This window comes from Acipenser ruthenus, chromosome 11, assembly GCF_902713425.1.
Source record: "Acipenser ruthenus chromosome 11, fAciRut3.2 maternal haplotype, whole genome shotgun sequence".
Taxonomy (NCBI): Eukaryota; Metazoa; Chordata; class Actinopteri; order Acipenseriformes; family Acipenseridae; genus Acipenser; species Acipenser ruthenus.
In genome coordinates, this window is record NC_081199.1 from 791,148 (window position 1) to 809,844 (window position 18,697).

General features: G+C 44.1%; 1 protein-coding gene across 2 annotated transcripts; it reads right to left on the minus strand.

Annotated features, from left to right (window-relative positions):
• Window positions 1-128: 128 nt before the first annotated feature.
• On the minus strand, window positions 129-15,576 carry LOC117426754 (uncharacterized). 2 transcript variants are annotated; one of them, XM_059032727.1, is made up of 7 exons: window positions 15,396-15,576; window positions 5,237-6,228; window positions 4,054-4,105; window positions 3,332-3,461; window positions 2,889-3,031; window positions 2,273-2,506; window positions 129-2,088 (listed from the first exon to the last, which is right to left on the minus strand). In XM_059032727.1, exons 1-7 carry the CDS (start codon window positions 15,417-15,419, stop codon window positions 1,303-1,305), a joined length of 2,361 nt encoding a protein of 786 aa, XP_058888710.1. In that variant the 5' UTR covers window positions 15,420-15,576; the 3' UTR covers window positions 129-1,302. The 2 variants fall into 2 exon arrangements, with proteins under 2 accessions (XP_058888710.1, XP_033900586.3); XM_034044695.3 differs by lacking the exon at window positions 15,396-15,576 and adding an exon at window positions 14,525-15,132.
• Between the last annotated feature and the right edge of the window lie 3,121 nt (window positions 15,577-18,697).

Here is an 18,697-nt window from a genome sequence, read left to right on the forward strand (position 1 = left end):
CACCATGAACAGAAGCAACAGTTTGGGGGGAAAAATATATATATATATACTTTAATAATTATTTATTATAACTGCTTGACAATCCATCTGTGGTATTGGCAGTCTGTTTTAGAGTATTTAGTATTCAATTCTAAAGTAATTAAATTCAACCAGATTCCACGGACAGGTACATTTTTTTTTTTTTTTTTAAACAATATATATTATCAACACTACTCTATATTCCCTTTTTGTTGCAAATGTAACAGTGCTATAAAAAATCTCAAGGTAGTCTCATTCATTTGTGCTATAAAGACAGTAAGATGCTTTTATTTACATGCTAGACAGTATCTACAAACGTGGTGCTTGTGAACCAGGGTTAGACACAACAGATTGCAATAACCCAAGAAAGTGGTGCCTCTCTAACTCAGCGTGAGGATCCCGTGAAGCAATACAAAACTAGCAGGTAAAGGAAATGTTTAAACACCCTCTGCACCTTGCTAAGTGGTAACCCACATCAAAGTGCATCTACCCAAAACTTTCTTTTTCATTTGATTTTCAGACCATGCCATAATATGATCCAACTCAGGACAACCAAGAAATTGCATGTGAAAGTTACCGAAAAAAAGTTTTTCAAATCAAAGCATCTGCTTTTAGAATGCCAGGTTTCCAGTTTCTACAGTAGGAGGGAGGACACATCATGTCAGTTAACTGTCACCTCTCTGGTGTGGTGTTTTAATAGAGTGAAGACTTCTGGATTGAAATCGTGGGCCAGATTAAGAGAGCTGAAAATCCTGTGAAGTTGCCATGTTTGGAAGATCTGCTCCTTATACGTCACTCTCAAACAAACACCCTGCCGCAGGCACCCCAGATTTCAATAAGCCTCGCGTAGCACTGTGAACCCAGAGCAAAGACTACGAGTCCCATTGCATCAACACTAATGCTATGAGTAGGTCAAACTGACATCTTATATTATCGTCAGAGAGGAAGCTATGCCACAGGCAAGGTATTTCCAGGGTGCATTCTCAGAATCTTAACAAATCTGACAATACACAAAGTGTAGGGTTTCTCTACTTCACTACTGTCCTAGGGCAACACATCCCTGGCATAGTGTTTGGAGGAAAGCCGGGTCCTTTTAACGTTGGTTTCAGAAGACAAAAGATAAAGCCAAAGCAGTAATGTGAGCTGGTTTCTCATCTGGTTAAATAAAGGATTGACTGGACTTCAGCCTAAGAGATGCAACTTACTAAGAACTGGCAGAAGAGGAGAAGCCCAATATTTCTTCCTCCGCAGTCCTGCATTTTCAACACTGGGGCTTTCCAAGCGTCACACTTGTTCACTAACCCCACAGTATACTGTGGCTGGCTGAACTAATGAGCATGACTTCTGAGTTGGAGTATTGTACGCATACGGTGACTCTGTCGCACTGGCATCTGTTAGTGAGAGGCTGCTCTGATTATCTGAGGAAATAAAAACACTGGATTGATCAACACAGTCCATTCTCTTGGGGTTCCCCCAAAGGCTCCAGTCGGACGTTGTGCTGGGCTTGAAAGGGGACCCATTGACCGAACTGAGATGGTGTTGGGCCGCCGGACTCTTGTAGTCCTTTTTCCTTTTGGGGTTCAAGTCCTGCTGATCACCATTCTGATGAGACTCCCCACACTGTCCAAGATGCTCAGTAAGAACCAACGGCTGCCGGTCGTCCTCCTCCGAGATGACAAAGACCGGCACGATGGCTCCATCAGGTTCGGCGGGGTGGACCCCGGTCTTTGCTGCAGCATCCACCTGAAGGGTCCTGCTGGAAGAGCCATTCAGGACCTCTCCAGGGACGATCCTGGGATCCTGAGGCTGTCCTGGGGGGCCGGTGGGACCTTTGGTGGACTCAGGTGAGCTTGTTCGGAACCCGAAGCAAGGGCTCCCGAACCTGGCTCTGCGCAGGTTGCTTGTTGAGTTGAGCCGGCGCTGTCTTTGGGAGTGCTGGCTCAAGGGGTACGAGGCGTTGCTCATCGAAGAGTCCGAGTGATTCTTCTTTGTCTCGGCTTCCAAGTGGGCCTCCGACATGACTATCCGCTCTCTTTCCCTGCCACAGTCTGACCCTGACCTGGCGGAACCCTGAATAATAAAAGTGTCATGTTTTAAATTGCATGATTTGAAACAGTTACCTTTCTAGAACTAAAAACTGAAACAAGAAGCATGGCTTGGTTTTAAGGACTTTTCCTGTCAATAGTGAATAAACCGGATAAGCGAATCATCAAGTAAGCGCTGTGTTTTCTTTACCAGTTTAACCATTACTTACATTGTCCACCAGTTTTGTGAAGGGGCTAGTGGAGTTCCAGCTGCACCACTTCCTCTGCAGCTGCGGTGGCAGGAAGTCGTGGAAGGTGCGGACGCTCCAGGCCCTGGGTCTCGGGGCTCCACTGTCCCTCTCAGACCTCGGATCTGGGAATGGAGGGGGGCTGGCAGTGTCTGGAGTCAGCCAGTCACACACTGTGCCTGGGCTCGTCTCATTACTCTTCAGGTTCTTGTCTTGCTGTTTAAAAAAAAAAAAAAAAAAAAAAAAAAAACTTCCAATACAAAGATACTGCAAATACTAAACCGAGTCAATACTTTTTGATTGAAAATGTGTCTGATAGTTTAAACGGTAGACGAGCGTTTACACAGACGGTCTACACATTTATAAAAATGCAAATATTCAACCTTACATTTTCCTTTTTTTTTTTTTTTAAATAGGAGAAAATTGCCCCTCCAAAAAAAAAAAAAAAAAAATCACTCTTCTTAAGCTGTAGCCCAAAAACTCTGAAATACATTTCCTTTCGTGATGTCAGAATTATCCAAATGGGTTCGCGTTCAGAAGAGAAGTAACTGGAGCGTCTCCAGCAATCAAACCTGCAGTATGCCCCTTTCACCCTTACTTTGTAGGTAGAGAAGCTCAGTCCGCTGGGCCCTGGTCCTGCAGAGATAACGAACACCTCGTCGGTCCCTGACTCCGACACGGTGAGTCCGCTGGAGGAAACCTCCTGCTCGTCACGCTGGCACACAGCACTCAGCGAGGTACCTGAAAGAAGACAGTGGGGGGAATCTACTCAAACACGTCTAGTTTCAGCAGGGGCTTTGTACCGTTGGGTTCAACTTACACTTCCACTTACTTTTTATATGAAATAACTACCCATGTGTACATTGAAACCAGCATTGACGGAGACGACTGCATTTTAGGTACTGCGCTGAATTTGAGCTATCAACCCACGAGTTGGTTATGAGTTTATAAAATACACTTAAATATTAACAGAAGTTATTTGAAAATGTTTGAAAAGTATTTGAAACCAAAGCGAAAGTACTGCACTCCTCCACGGCTGACCTGTGCGGGCGGGGCTCCGGGTGTGGTTGTTGTTCTCGTTGTCCGTGGAGATCTCCAGGCTCGAGTGGTTTGGGACCACCAGCTGAAGCTCACTGATGCCCATGGCAGAGTTCTGGATGCCACGCTGCGACTGGAGAGACAACAGGTACGAACTGAAGATCAGTGCAGTTTGCTCTCCCTTAGCTTACCAGTCAGGCCCCTTGTAATTACCAAATAGTGTGTTAGGACCAGCCCACCAAGACCCTAACGATGTCGCAACAGAGGCACTCCACTGTACTGCACAGGGGTGTGTAAAGCAGCACATGAAAACACTCTGGGGACCCTATTCACACAACCTGAACCCCCTCTTCATTGGACTCTTTCAACACTGCAGATCTGGACACAGGTCTAGGAACTGAAAACTGCAGAACCCTCCACTAAATAGAAAAGAGAAATCCACCAGAAAACGAATCTCATGTGCCGACATGGATCTCTCTGCCTGTATTCTTGTGTTTGATACTTTTTCATTAACATGGGGTAGTCTTCCTGTACAGGTAGCAGTTACATGAATGTTTTTCATTAGTGTTTAATAGAAACATGCTTTATGCTTTATTGAGCAGGTATTGCATCTTTAGCAGGTCATAATAAGATATGCAGACTTGGGTTTATCTGAAGAAGTTAGAGCAGATAACTTGATCTGCGGTCCAGGAATGTAGTAACGAGTCTGACCGTGTTTTCTTTACCTCTTGATTGTTGGGTGAGTAGGAGTTGGCTCCTTTTCCACATATTTTCTGTCTGCAAAACAAAAACATCCAGGACAGCATCAGAGTCTGGTCTTGATCAATTGTGTACCTTCCCTACTCTTAACATGCATTTCCTTCTGTTTCAGCTCTGCTCTGTTCATTGCATTTCTAGTAGGTCAAAGTGATTAAGCTTCCTATAGGAAAACATTACTGTGGTGCACAATACCCCAGCACTAACTTCTTACCATCCATTCAGTCTTCAGTACAACAAGAAGACCAACAAAAAGCAGGTAAAAAGCAACACGCATGGCTTTGATGTTCCTCTTCATCTGTAACTTTCAACTTACAATCACAAGATACAGCAGCACGGCTAAAAAACAAAAACCCCACTGAGCTTTGAAGCTCTCTTGGAAACAACTAAACAATTCTGCCTAGAAAGTTCAAATTGGGTTTGTCTCTTCTTTTGTTGCGTGCCACTGTGCCTCTTGATAAAAAAATTGCTAACCAGCTGCAAAACCTCAAAGATCCAGCATGTGAATGACTGTGAAGGATTGTGAATGACGAATAACAAGGCACTAGCCAGACTGGCAGAACACAACGGGATCTGTGACTGCAGCTGAGTCAACAGCTCCTTCTCAAGAGGGGCAGGGCTATGGGATCTGTTCTGCCCAGGTATCCTGCACTTTGAATGGCAAATGGCTATTATTTTCATGACATTTTTTTTATACATTGTGCTTTGAATAACATCTGTTTGTAATGAACTCAACTACTTGCTGTTTGCTTAAAAATTTTGTTAAGGGGAAGAAAAAAGAAACACCCACACACACCCCCCACCTTCCACTACAATTACCCACTAAAGCTAACTCACTGAAAACTAGTATTTATGCAAGATCCCAAGTGGAAATGTATCCCCTTTGGCTAGTTGTTCCTAATTGACGATTATAATGGTCTAACCCTATTCCCTACTCTGAAACCCTAACCCAAACATACTCCCAAACCCAACCCCAAACCCAAACCCAACCCCAACCCCAACTAACTCTTGAGCAGTCTTTTTAGCAAGTTTTACATGGCAAGTTGATACAAAGGCCATTTCAGGTGGTAATGAAAAAAAAACAAAAACATTTGGTTATTTACAAATGGGTATTAAAACCTAATTCTGCTTAAAATGCAGTGTTCCTGTTACCTGAAGATGATGCAGAGGGCAGCCGCGAGGACGACTGTGAAGAAGCCGGCGGCGCTCACGACAGCGAGGAGCGCGTCAGCCCGGCGGTTCCCGGGCTCCAGGGAGCGGTCGGAGCCCATGTCCGTCTCGTTGTGGTACTGAAAGAGCAGCGCAAAGCCCCGGCCTCGGCCCGTGGTGGTGATCAGCTCCACTATCACCTCCACCAGCTCCAGCGAGGAGCCGAACACCAGCTTCTGGGCGCTGGGCTTGTTGGCCCCACAGAAGCGGGAGGAGAAGGTGACGAGGTCTGAGATGTAGAGGAGGTCGTGGGGGCACACGTCGATCGGAGGAGGCTGGGTCTGAGTAGCGCTGCTGGCAATGTCGTCCGTGCTCTCCTTCAGAGAAGGGGTGGTGTTCTCACCTGGACGATAGTCGTCATCGTCTCCCCTGTAAGAGTGCGAGGAGATGCGGTTGTCCCCTCTCATGCCGGGGCTGCTGTTCTCCTTCGCCTGAGACTCGTTAGTCGGCAGAGAAGTCGGCAGAAACTCCGACGACTGCCTGGCCGAGTTGGACACCTTGGCCACTTCCATTCTGGATGACTGCTCTTGGACCAGTGCTTGCTTGGGGTCATCCTTTTTGGACGTGGTCCTGGGATACCCTCCATAGTAACCTTCGGCAGTCTTTGAGGGGGAGCCTGCAGTCTGGTTGGAAAGCCATTTTGGTGCCGCCTCATAATCCGGGTCTTTTGTGAGAGTCCCAGGGGTGGATGTGCTGCTCTCTTCGGTGGGGTCTGCCAGGCTCTCTCTGAAAGCAGGTGAAGAGCCGTCTTCACTCGCGCTCTCAAACACATCAAAGTCAAATACATCCATTACCAGTCTGTACCCAGCTGGCACAAAGAACTGCCACACGCAGTGCAACCCCGGGTAGTAGCGGTTGGGAAAACCCGGGGATAAGACGAGGCCCTGTTCATCTGAGTCCACCACGTCCACTACAGCTCCACAGGAGTAATAGACCTGCAATTGAGAACCAGTTAGCTCAGCCGCCCGCAACAAAGCAAAGAAACAGCATTTTCAGAGCAGGAAGGTCCTAAATATGCCTTCTAAAGTAATATTGGCCTGCGATTTGATTTGGAAAATAACGAGCAAGCCGCATCATAAAATAGGGCAACACCGATTTTTTGTTCTATAATATATTTGAATGGAGATTTTTCTATTAAAAATGAACCAAACATTGCTGTACGGTATAGCAACAATTCTATTGTTTTTGTAACCTTAAAAGATAGTTCTAAGTGTAAATATATCATCAGTATTAATCAAGAGCTAAATGCAGACCAAAACATCTCCGATCATCCTCACTGGCATGAAAGCAGCTCAGAAGTAAAAACAGCACATTTTCTAAACCATAGCCTGCCTTTTACATGCAAGAGTTTTGTTTGTTTTTCTTTACTTGAGAAAAAAATAAAATCGTAATAAAAAAACAAGAATTCCACATCGTGTGATGTGGCTGCGCAAACACAAACTGATCTGCCTTGTTTGGGTTACAAACTCTTAAAAAACAAGATGCTATTTCAAATTTGTTTTTTCACCACATAAAAAAATAGAAGAAAACAAATCCAAACCTAATTGAAGACACGTTTCCTGGAGATCTATGTTCGATTTCCATTTCAAAGCATTCTTATGGCTGGCAAGTCTTTTTATTTAATTCCAAACATTAGACATAACAAGCTGTTATTCACAATTCCGTGACAGGAATATTTATTTTTTCTCTCTCTCTCTTTTTCCCCAGTGTCAGCTTTCATTAAAAATAATATCCTAAAGGCCAGCCAACATCATCTGGTTATGGAGAAGAGAAATCTAGGGACCTGAAGACTTCCACGAGGTCCTTGTAAAAGAAATCTAACAATATCTAGCTCTTTCACAGGGGGGCTGTATTTCCATTTGACTTTCCTTCATGATCACGGTGGAGTGATTTACAACACTGTATTCAAATCAAAATCCCAGCCAAGGAACGCACCCACCACATCGAGCCACGAGTGGACAGAATAGCACTTTCAAGGGACGGGGCATGGATATTAATTTGCTCTTGATATTTCAAGACTTTGTCATTTCAGAGAACTCTACAGGTACAGCCCTGCGTCTGACCAGAAGCTGACAGCAGTTAGATTTGAATAATATAAATGTCCACGCTGGATGAAAAAAACACCAAAAAGGTAACCTAACTTACAAACTACAAGTACAAGGGGTACTATAATCGAATAGTAAAAATGTTTTTTGTGCATGCACTGTGCACGGCTACATTATTACTGAAGTAGAATCCCTTCCTTCTATATTGTTGTGAAAAACTTGCAAAGTTTCATTACATTGAGACAACAGCTGCCGATTCCTTCCCTCAGCTAGTCCCTCAAAAGGTAAGGCAAGCCAGCCGTCAGCACCCAGGGGAGGGATTTCTTCAAACACACCGACTTTTAATTCTTAGCAGATGTGAGGGCTGGGGGGAATCACTGCGGGTAATTGAATGCAGATGCCCACATTTTTTTTAATGTATGAATGTCTTTTGGAGGCCTGCCTGTATGAGCTGAGAGCCCCTGACTGCAACCCTGCTGCACCCCTCCAGAGTTTCTTAAACACGTACACACATACACAGACACACAGAGGCTCTCTGAGAGGTTTATAAACTTCGGGCTCCGAACCTAAATCAGTAAACTATCCAACTTCAGATGTTCGCAATGCAAACCTAGCCGGGGACTTGTAAGTGTTAATTACGGTACATGTTTCAGATCTCCAGTTCAAAGCCTCTCTCTGCCTCTCTCTGCCTTTCTCTCTCTGCCTCTGCCTCTCTCTCTCTCTCCCTCTCTCTCTCTCTCTCTCTCTCTCAGAAGTGGGGTCCCAGTTTGTCACCACGCTGTGGTAGAATGCCCTGGGGCTGAGTGGACTCGTACAGCGTTGCCCTTGTTTCCTCAGCTGTGTGAAGTGGGGGGCTGGGATTCCTCACCCGACCGTTCTAACAGTACAGGCTTCAACAGTAACCAATTCAGCCGAGGCCTCAGATGCAGAGGCAGGGTGCCGGGAGATCTGTGCTTTCATCTGGATGCAGCAATACAGTGCGATTAATAACAGACAAAACAGACAACATCCCATAAGCAACAGCACACTTTCTATCCAGGGTCAAACCGAGGCCTCTGCAGCGCTATTCCCTGGAGACAGCAACACGCTCCCCAGGAGGTTCACATCTTATTAGTCTTGGAAAGTCAAGTCTGGCTATACGTCTGAAGAATAAACATTGCGCAAGCTGGTGAGCTCTGAATAACATCCGCAGCAGAAACAAACTCTCCGCCTTTAAAGGGAAAGAACCAACTCTTTCAAAAATAGTGTCAACTCAGATGGGGGTCCAGACACATGCTGCACAGGAAGGAACCCAGCTTGGGCAGGAAACAGAGTGTTTATCCTGAAACTTCTAGTGTTGTAGCAGGCTGAATGTGAGGGGCTGGTATTACAAAGTGATGTCATGGGAATTTGGGAAGGAGTAATTAACATGCAAGGAGAGTTTGGCATCTCCAGGTAACTGAGCTATCTGCCGAGCTGAGGGGGTGCTTCATTTGTAGCAGTCTGAGCGAGATTAAAGAGGCTGCTGGGTTTCAGTAGAGGACTGAAGTGGGAAGCGCACACTTCGTTCATTGGAATATATTCAGCATGCCGCGGAACAATGCATCCCACGTTTACAAAATATATAAATTACACAACTGACATTCAACGGGACCTTTCCAAGAAAGTGCAACGCTAAGCCGATTTCATAAAGGGTAGTAAATGGCTTCACAGTGAGAACTTCAGCTTACGAACAGGACAAACCTGCCAAGTTCTGGGAAAAGCATTGAAAAGAATGAAAGGACATAGAGTTCTGGCTTCTACCAGTACAAGGTGTTCCCCTTATGAATGACTTGACAACGCACTCCTTTTTGGGCATTATGACCACGGAATTGGTTTAAATGTGTGACGGGAAAAGAAAGAGGACCCTTCTTTACCTTCTGAATGCTCTTTTGTGATGTCCGTGCTGCGAGTTTGTGTGGCTCAGTGCAGTAACTATAGCAGCGCCCTCCTGATACTGAGAGGATGGAGTCGATCCCACAGAGCAAGTACGGAAAAGAAGTACCAGTTTGACATCTAATCAGATCTATGTGGAGGACAAAGCAAAGAGGTGCATTGACGCCGTTAACAAAAGGTGTGCAAGGATACAATTGCGACCTCCTTTATAAGGAAGTGCAACTGAACCAATATCGTCAAGAGGGAAACCAGGCGGTACTTCGAGGGTGTGCCTCCAGGACTGTCCATGATACCCAGCACTGCATTATCCCAGGCTGGGTCAGTTGGCATCGCTGGCACAATCTTGCCCATGGGCACTGCTATGAAGCACAGACCAATAAAGCGGCCACACCCTAAAGAGGGCATTCAGCAACAAGAGCATGCCTGTTTGACTCAGAGAGGGAGTGTGACAGCCAGGCTAGAACAACCGAAACATCCATGCAACCACACACAGAGCGGAACAATATTGACCTGGATTGCACCACTTGTGGGACGTAAAAGTAGTCCTTCAACTGATTTGATAGTGTTAGGTTCAAGTAAGCTACAGTATAATCATTGGGAATGGGCTCTTGATCTTCAGTTTTCAGTGACTCCTCCGCTACAGTCAAGGCTGCTGAGATTAAATTCTCGCTCCAAAAGCCCGTAAGACGTCACTAACAGCTGCGCTTATCATCGGAAAGACTTCAAATCAATACAAGTATAAACTGCCCTGGTGGGGAAAAAAACTAACTAAACAAGATTTTCATTTTAAATGTGTTAAGGTTGTGAAGTCTGTACATTAACCCTTTACTGCCCTGCCTATTTTCTCAATGTCAAACATATCGGACACTGTGCAGCGATGGGTTAATAAGATCTCTTTCAGAGATTACTGCTAGGACCTGTAAAATTCAAATGCAAACAATCTAAAAACCCTTTTAACTTCTGAAATCCTACATCTTTTGTAAATAACACCCATTGTGCAGATGTACAATAGCTGTACAATTTACAACAATGTGTCTGCAAGCATGGGAGATTTAATCAGCTGGTATTAGATCAACTGTCTCAGGTTACCTCCATGTGAAGAAAAGGAAAAGTAAAGATCATTTGTGCCTGCCGGAATGTTAATGTGAAGAGATCCACTATAGGGTTACCTGCGCTGTTCTGTGGTGCTTCCTAAGTGTCTTTACTTACAGCTCTGCGGTACTGAAAGAGTCGACTGTAATGAATAAAATACAGCAAGCTGCTGATACACATGAAACTGTTCCAGGCTGCTGCCGTCGAGGAAATGTTCACCAAGACCAAACTTCATTTTCTTAATAAATGCAGAATTTGAATAATGATAAAAAACAACAACAACATTATCTAAATAGCTTGTGAGTTAAAGCTTCGTGAACAGGCACCATTGCTCTGAATTCGGGTGACAGTTAATATTGAACAGCACAGGTTCAGATAAGTTCAGTCCTGGTAAATTCACTGTAGTCTCCTGACATTCTCTAACAGCAGGCTCTACACAGCGTGCTGGCAGGGGGGGCGGGGGGTTAGTCAGGTCACGAAAGAATGTGAAACAGGTGCTAATGAGCTTTATAGATTAAGGCTCTGTTTTATTTTGAAAGAATTTGTGCGAAGGATTTTCAAGACACTGATATATTGTTTATGGAATATGATGAAATGCAGAAAAGATGTTTTTTATAACCCTTTAGCTGCTGCCCAATAGGACTTAAAATTGCCAGCGAATCCCAACTGAAGCAAGCGTGCTTGAAAGAGTAATCCCTGCAGGAGACAGCACGACCTGGAATGTATCACCATGGATTTGTCGCTACACTAGAGGCACGCTCTTAACGCTGCGTTCGTTTCTACTAAATTATTGTTTCTGGTTAAGACTGCATCACCCCAACTGCAAATCCCAATGTTAAGGTATAGCAGAGGGGCTCCAGAGTCCTCGAGCCCCCTTCTGCCCCTCCACAGCTGCAGCGCAGTCTGATACATGACCCTGCTGCTTGTCACATATCTTCACTATGATGTCAACCTCCCCATGTGTCTGTGCGGGTCCCGAGCCCATGGGTTCATCAGCCTTGGGTTTAAAAACCATGGGCCTGCTGCCCTCTCTCACCAGGGGCCCCTTTCAAAACAGCATATGTCGTCAGTAAAGGACAGGGTTTCCATCCAGACAGCCTTCCAGTCTCCCAGCTACCGAAACAACTGCAGGGACTCTCCCCTTCCACAGCCCCTTCAGTCACCGTGTGCAGAACTGCACTCCTTCAAGTTTCCCATCAATGTATCCATTTTATAATGCATATATGTTTATTTTTACAGTTATGCCAGGCAGCTTCTCAAACTCCACAGAGTACACACAAACTGTTTTTAAATATCTAAGACTTCATTTGTAACCGAAGGGTTCTCACCTGTGCAACCGTGAAAGAAACGTAATAATAAAACAATAAAAACACTGAGACCTTCTTCCGTGACTCCGATAGAGCAGGTTTATTGACAGGGGAATCTAATCCGGGATTCTGTCAAATGAGCAATTTTCATTTTATTTAGAGTTCCAGCAGTGTTTAACACTTCGCTTACCCCAAAGGGATTCATTGGGCGCCATTGGGGGAAATGATTACTTATACAATATTAAACATTACTAGAAAAATGTGGCTCTTATCCACAGAGACACAAGGACTCCTAAGCAGCTTTCCCAATATAAAAGTAGGGCATATTGCAAAAAGAACTAGCGTGATTGCGTGGAATGTGTATCATTTAGAACACATTCCAAAGCTCTACTGAGTTTAGTTTTAAAAAACAAATGGGCAAAGTGGAATTGGAATTTTGAATTTAAAAAAATAAATAAATAATAATCTGGGAGCCACGGTCCCTTTCATGGAACAAACTCCAAGCCAATTTATCTCATTCCAAAAATGAACTTGGTACAAAAGAAGACAAAGGCATCTTTTAGACTGCCCCATGAGGCAGATAATCGCAGAGATGGCTGGTCCCCTGTAAACAGCAGAGATAGAGCTCTGTCACTCGCAGCTCAAGACACCCACAACCTTTGTTCGTCAGTTTTTGCAGGATGTTGTGGCCCCCTATTTATCCAGCAATGTCCCAATTACCAGACGTACACCAGTGAGAAGTGTGCACAGGGCATTTCAATAGGGGGTCCTGGCTCCAGCAAGGTACTGTGGAACTGCTTTGTGGCAAGGTCAACTTATTCAGCCTCAAGCAATCTATATACATTTCTGTACAAAGTTTAAAGACCCTCTGTGGACTCAAGAAGGCTCTTAATCTGTCTGCAAAAACAGAAACAGAAAGTGATCTACAAAGTGACTCTAAACAAGAAGAGGGTTGGATAACTGCGACTCTTCAGACAAGCTGCTCTTCAAGCCTGAGATCTCCCCACCCCTCACAATACTGATAAAGGGATCATCAAAGGACCATGTGGTGAACCGAATCCTGGAACAACACGGGCTCCTCGCATACCTCTCACGGCTACATCCTGACTCCCTGTCACAAGAGGAACACACTCAGCTGATGCTTGTTTTCTGGTTACGCTGGCAGCTTTTGCACTTCAGAATGAATTCCTTTGGAATATTTTAGGAGGAAAAGCCTAAGGATTTGCAGGGCAATTTTATTTTGAAGTCTTGCCAGAACCATGCATGCCAAGTAAAAAAGTATCTGTGTGCACAAACTCAACATGTTTGTAGTGGTGCAGACAAAGTGGTGCTGGTATACTGGGGGGTAGAGAGGTGAGCCATCGAGGGCAATCTGGTTCTAATTTACATGCTGAAGACCAAAGCAGAGGAGAACATACAGGACTTGAGGAAAAGGATCAGTCTGGGATTCAGCCCAGCTGTTTCTTTACAAAACACTGTGGGGGGAATAAGGTTAATCAAAACCCTGCAGCAGTTTGGCAGCCACTGTGAGTTTATTATCACACGAGGTAACGAATTAGAGTCACACGGGCGCTTCAAACGAAGCGTTGAGCACTGCTGTATCCCTTAGGAACACGTAAACACTTCATTGCAATGTGTATTGCATTATTTAGATTGGAGAAAAGAGGAGAGATTCACTTTATTTTAGAAACAGAAGATTAAATGAACTAACCCCTCACAATAAAAAAAGCATAGAAAAATATAAGTGTTTATAGAAATCTACAGAAAATTCAAGAAAAGTATTGCCAGTTTCACAGATCTGTAAAAAAAAATAACAAGGATCTAGTATAGACAGATATAGAAGCAGCTGTGATCTATAGATTTATCTATAGGGGAATTGCAAAAAATGTTTTTCTACACATATATATATATATATATATATATATATATATATATATATATATATATATACACATATACACACACACACACGTCAATAACACACACTACAATTATCATTCAAGTTTAACTTTATTTCATCTGTGACAACATGCACATTTAATCTATAGTATTTTTCCACGGTTGAAGTAATGATCCCGGCGGGGAGCCCCCGCAGACCCCCTTACCTAATTAATTGTTGCAAAGTTTCACTGTCAAGTTAACAGTTCCCCACTGAGCACTAATAAGGCGTCAGACCGCTTCGCAAACCCTAGGTGTGAATATCCTATTCCAGGCTGTTTGTTCAATTCACATTCTTCCAAACACAATGCGTGTACAGTACTGTATCTCTTTATGGTCAATTAGATCTATTCAGAGCTCTCTCTCGCTCTCTCTCTGTTTTCAAGTTTACATAAATAAACAAGCACTGTAAATAAAAAGCCGTACCGTTGTTCCAGTCTAATGCAAGCTGTACAGTAAACCACGGCGTCAATACTGCAAGCTGTACAGTAAACCACAGCGTCAATACTGCAAGCTGTACAGTAAACCACAGCGTCAATACTGCAAGCTGTACAGTAAACCACAGCGTCAATACTGCAAGCTGTACAGTAAACCACAGCTTTAATATTTGTTAGGCAGAGTTCCCATGCTTTATTTTTCAACTCAATGTATACAGACAACGTCACATGGAGATGTACTTACCCACTGCATATAATTCATGTGCTAGATTACATTATTATGAATAGTGTTTAAATCACACGATTTTCTCAAATGCTACTCGCTATGAGCCGCGACTCTCATTTCCACATGCCAGTGACGAACGTGGATTAACACGGCAACACTGACTCGCTTGCATTGCAGGACTACACGGCGTTGTGTTTTTTTCTATTGAGCGTTTCTGGAAACAGTGCAAAATGAAAATGAACAGGAGGCTAAATCACTTTCTCGTCACTTACTTTATGTGCGTGTGCCCCCGAAGCCCAGAGAAGGGAGGCTGTCATGAAGATCGGTGCCCAGTTTGCCGTGGTTTGTAAAGTTTTCTCCATGTCTCCCTGTGCAGTAATGTACACAGCACCGTAACCCCCTCTTCTCTCTCTCTCTCTCTCTCTCCCTCTCTCTCTCCCCATTCACCTGGAGTGAGTCACCTCGGGGGCGCGCCTTCACATGTCGGGCACGCGCGCACCGCAGGGAGGGTGAAGGAGGGGCTCGCGAAAGCAAAGCAACCCACGCGTTACTGTGTTTCTTGGGATGTTTTGGTCATATTTTGAAGCCTGCTGGACAGTTAGGCTTTCATGGGTGGTTTTATACTGTGTCTAAAACGTAGTCACAATAAAAAATAAAAAATAAATCATACGAGCAACAGAGTCAAATAAATATGCATCTCCCATTCAGTCGCGGTAGGACCCAAAACTTTTTTCTATATTAAAATCAAAGTACATTAACCTGCAAGATTCAAGAGAGTTCGATTTAAAGACACAGGACTTATGTAAACATATCATCTATCTGAGCGAAGATTGAAGCAAAAAAACAACCATGGAAAATCATCCAGACACACATGATAGGATATCAAACAGGTGAGAAACTAAAACCCAGAACACCTAGGTCCTCGGAAGTAGAATTCAGCATTGCTTTGTGTGTATTGTGCCAAACAAATGCCCTAAAGCAGTGCAAACAGGAGAGGACACAGACGCGTGCACAGTTAACTTTAGTCAGCATGAGTACATGGCTGTGCATAGCTTCGATTGCCCTCCTCTAATGGAAAACAAATGAGTTTTCTTTTTCCCTCAGCGAGGCCTGCTCGGGATGCCTGTGGCTGAGCTGACATACCAGACTGGTTAGTAATTGAACCATTTGCTTCAAGCTTGGAGGATGGAGGGTGGCTGAAAAGTATGGGAGAGCATCTTCCAGACTGCACGACACAGGAAAGCAGACAGAGACTGTGCGCTCACAGAATTAGCAGCAACAGCAGCTCCCAGAACAATGAGGTGACTGAGCCGCAGCAGCTGTGCTGTAGCGCTGCGATATACAGGGCTGGTGCTGTGTGTGTGTGTGTGTGCTTATTTACTGTGCATAGAAAGTACAATGCATACCAGGCACACCGTGTGTGGGAGTGTGCGTGACGGGATTTCAAATCCAAATCTTCTGGTCCCCAGTGCTCATTCATAACAGCTGTTTTAAGATCGTTACTCAAATCAGTATCGTTCTTTCTTATTGTATTTTTGGTATTCCTGATCCTCCGCCTGGGAGACAGAGTTATTTTGCAATTCGAAAACACAATCAGGATTTGGCACAGCAAGGCTGTGTTCGTTTGAGCTGACATGCTAATCGGCTTTAATCCAATTCATTCACATAAAAAAAATGGAAGTTATTTGATCTGCTTGTTGCCACTGATTGAGAAATGCTGCACGAGTTTGCAAACACGCCTGTCTAGGGGAGAGCACTGTCCTTGATTCAGGATTATTAGGACAGAAGGATATGCGTGTGTGCGTCTGTGTGGGCAGGTATTACTATCAATGTGCTGATTTGAGAAAATGTCCCCAAAAAGATATAGTACATCCTGAAAAAAAAAAACACGTTGTGGGGACGTCACCACTTTGTAAAACACGTTTTTAAGAACTAAATATGCCTTCAAAACAAACAAACAAACACAAAATAAAAAGTGCCAAAATATTTAGTTTGTTGTCGACTTTCATCCTGTGTGGAGTTTTGATGGACTGGAATTAGAAATAGTAAATAAAAATATAGTGAGAGTCAATGAGAAGTCCCCACAAATATCGGAATTCAAACGTGTGTGTGTGTGTTTCTTTCCCTTTTTGTGAACGTTGCTGAGTGCACAGTCTGTAGTCCTGTTTATAGTACAGTAACAGCCCTGACCTGTTGATTTCCCCTAAGAGATGATAGCTCAGTCTCCATGTCCATTTAATCATTGGCTTCTCTGGGAGACTACCTGCCTCCCAGAGAGCTGAAACTAACAGAACAAATTCTCAACAGCCTCCAGAAGGAAAACAAGCTGTGATCATTAACAACCCTAACCTCCCATGGCTTTGCCAAACCAGCCCCCCTTTTACAAGCACACCAAGCACTGCAGTGTTAGTTTGCCTCAGTGTCCTCTAGAGGTAAGTTTTTGCAATTCAATTTTTTTTTTTTTTTGGGGGGGGGGGGGGGCACTGTCATTTGGAATGCTGTCGTGGTTTGAATCCTGTTTGTGCCACGTTGCTGGTCTTTGCTGGGGGGGGCACTGTCATTTGGAATGCTGTCGTGGTTTGAATCCTGTTTGTGTCACGTTGCTGGTCTTTGCTGGGGGGGGGCACTGTCATTTGGAATGCTGTCGTGGTTTGAATCCTGGTTGTGTCACGTTGCTGGTCTTTGCTGGGGGGGGCACTGTCATTTGGAATGCTGTTGTGGTTTGAATCCTGGTTGTGTCACATTGCTGGTCTTTGCTGGGGGGGGGGCACTGTCATTTGGAATGCTGTCGTGGTTTGAATCCTGTTTGTGTCACGTTGCTGGTCTTTGCTGGGGGGGGCACTGTCATTTGGAATGCTGTCGTGGTTTGAATCCTGGTTGTGTCACGTTGCTGGTCTTTGCTGGGGGGGGGGCACTGTCATTTGGAATGCTGTTGTGGTTTGAATCCTGGTTGTGTCACATTGCTGGTCTTTGCTGGGGGGGGGCACTGTCATTTGGAATGCTGTTGTGGTTTAATTCCTGGTTGTGCCACGTTGCTAGTCTTTGCTGGGGGGGGCACTGTCATTTGGAATGCTGTCGTGGTTTGAATCCTGTTTGTGCCACGTTGCTGGTCTTTGCTGGGGACCCACAGGGGGTGCTACGTTGACCTTTGCATTCCTGCATGGTTAAGGTCAGGGGTAGGGTGAGGGTGAGGGTAGTAAATCAGCGCATGACGAGTTCAGACAGGGAGTTCCCAGCCTGGCTCTTTCAGGGGTCACTAGCTTGGTGAAATCTGTGTCTCGGGTTTAGCGATTGGAAATAGGAATGGATTGACAGCAGGACTGAAGGTCACCAGTTGGTCTTCAGTCCTCCAGAGGTGCAGTGAAGAGACAAAATTAAAATAGGGCATTTTAAATTGGGTAGAAAAACAAGGGAAAATGGAATATCCATCCATCTATTCTTCCATCCATCCATCTATCCATCCATCCATCCATCCACCCCTCTATATACACACACACGTCAATAACTACAAATACCATTCAAGTTTAACTTTTATGCAATCTGTGACACATGGCAGCCATCTAAAATCATCCCAGCATGCAAAGGTTAAGGGAATTATTATGTGAAATTAAAAATAATAAACAACACCATCATTTTCAAGTGAACATTGAGAGCAAAGGCATTGCTCAAATCCAAGAGCAAACACCATGTGCCAAATATTCTATTAGAGAAAAATCAGCAAAGTTAATCTGCAGCATGTGCCAAGAACGAGATTAAATAAGAAATAATTAGCATGGTGTGATTGCGGGGCTCGCAGTACTGAATGTTCAGTAAACTGTTAATCACAGTGTTTATCTGAGACAGCTTATTTGAAACACCCACGGGAAATGCCATCACGTCTGCTTGAATTCCGAATTGAGTAAGAAATACAAAATAAATGTACAAAAAAAAACTATAAATCCACTAATCGTTTCAGCAGGTTATGGCCCAAGAGTGAAGGATTCGGACTGTACTTATGGGCTGGTTCACATCCGGCTATTCACGACTCTCCCGCTAGATGTCGGTATTACCCAGAAATGTAATAGTTTTGTTTTTGAAGCTCACAAGCAGTCTTCTGTTATGGTTCATTAACACTATGTCACTAACTGTAAAGAAACAACTGTTGCGTGCACCGATACTATAAGAACAGTAGAGTGGGTGTACAATTCTGAAAAGTCATACAAACACTATGCATTATCTCCAATTCCAATTCAGCTACGCTTTTAAAATTAAGTCCATATACTATTACGTACCATTCAAGAAATATTTACAACTGATAAACGAGAGATTGCAAATGGTCGATCACTCAGCATTGCTATTAATTAAATTACATCAGGCATTTCATCTGAGTAGCGTTTACTTTGCCCTTCAAACCCGCACAGCGTTTAACACCAGGCATGATGTATAATGGACTATCTTTGAATAAC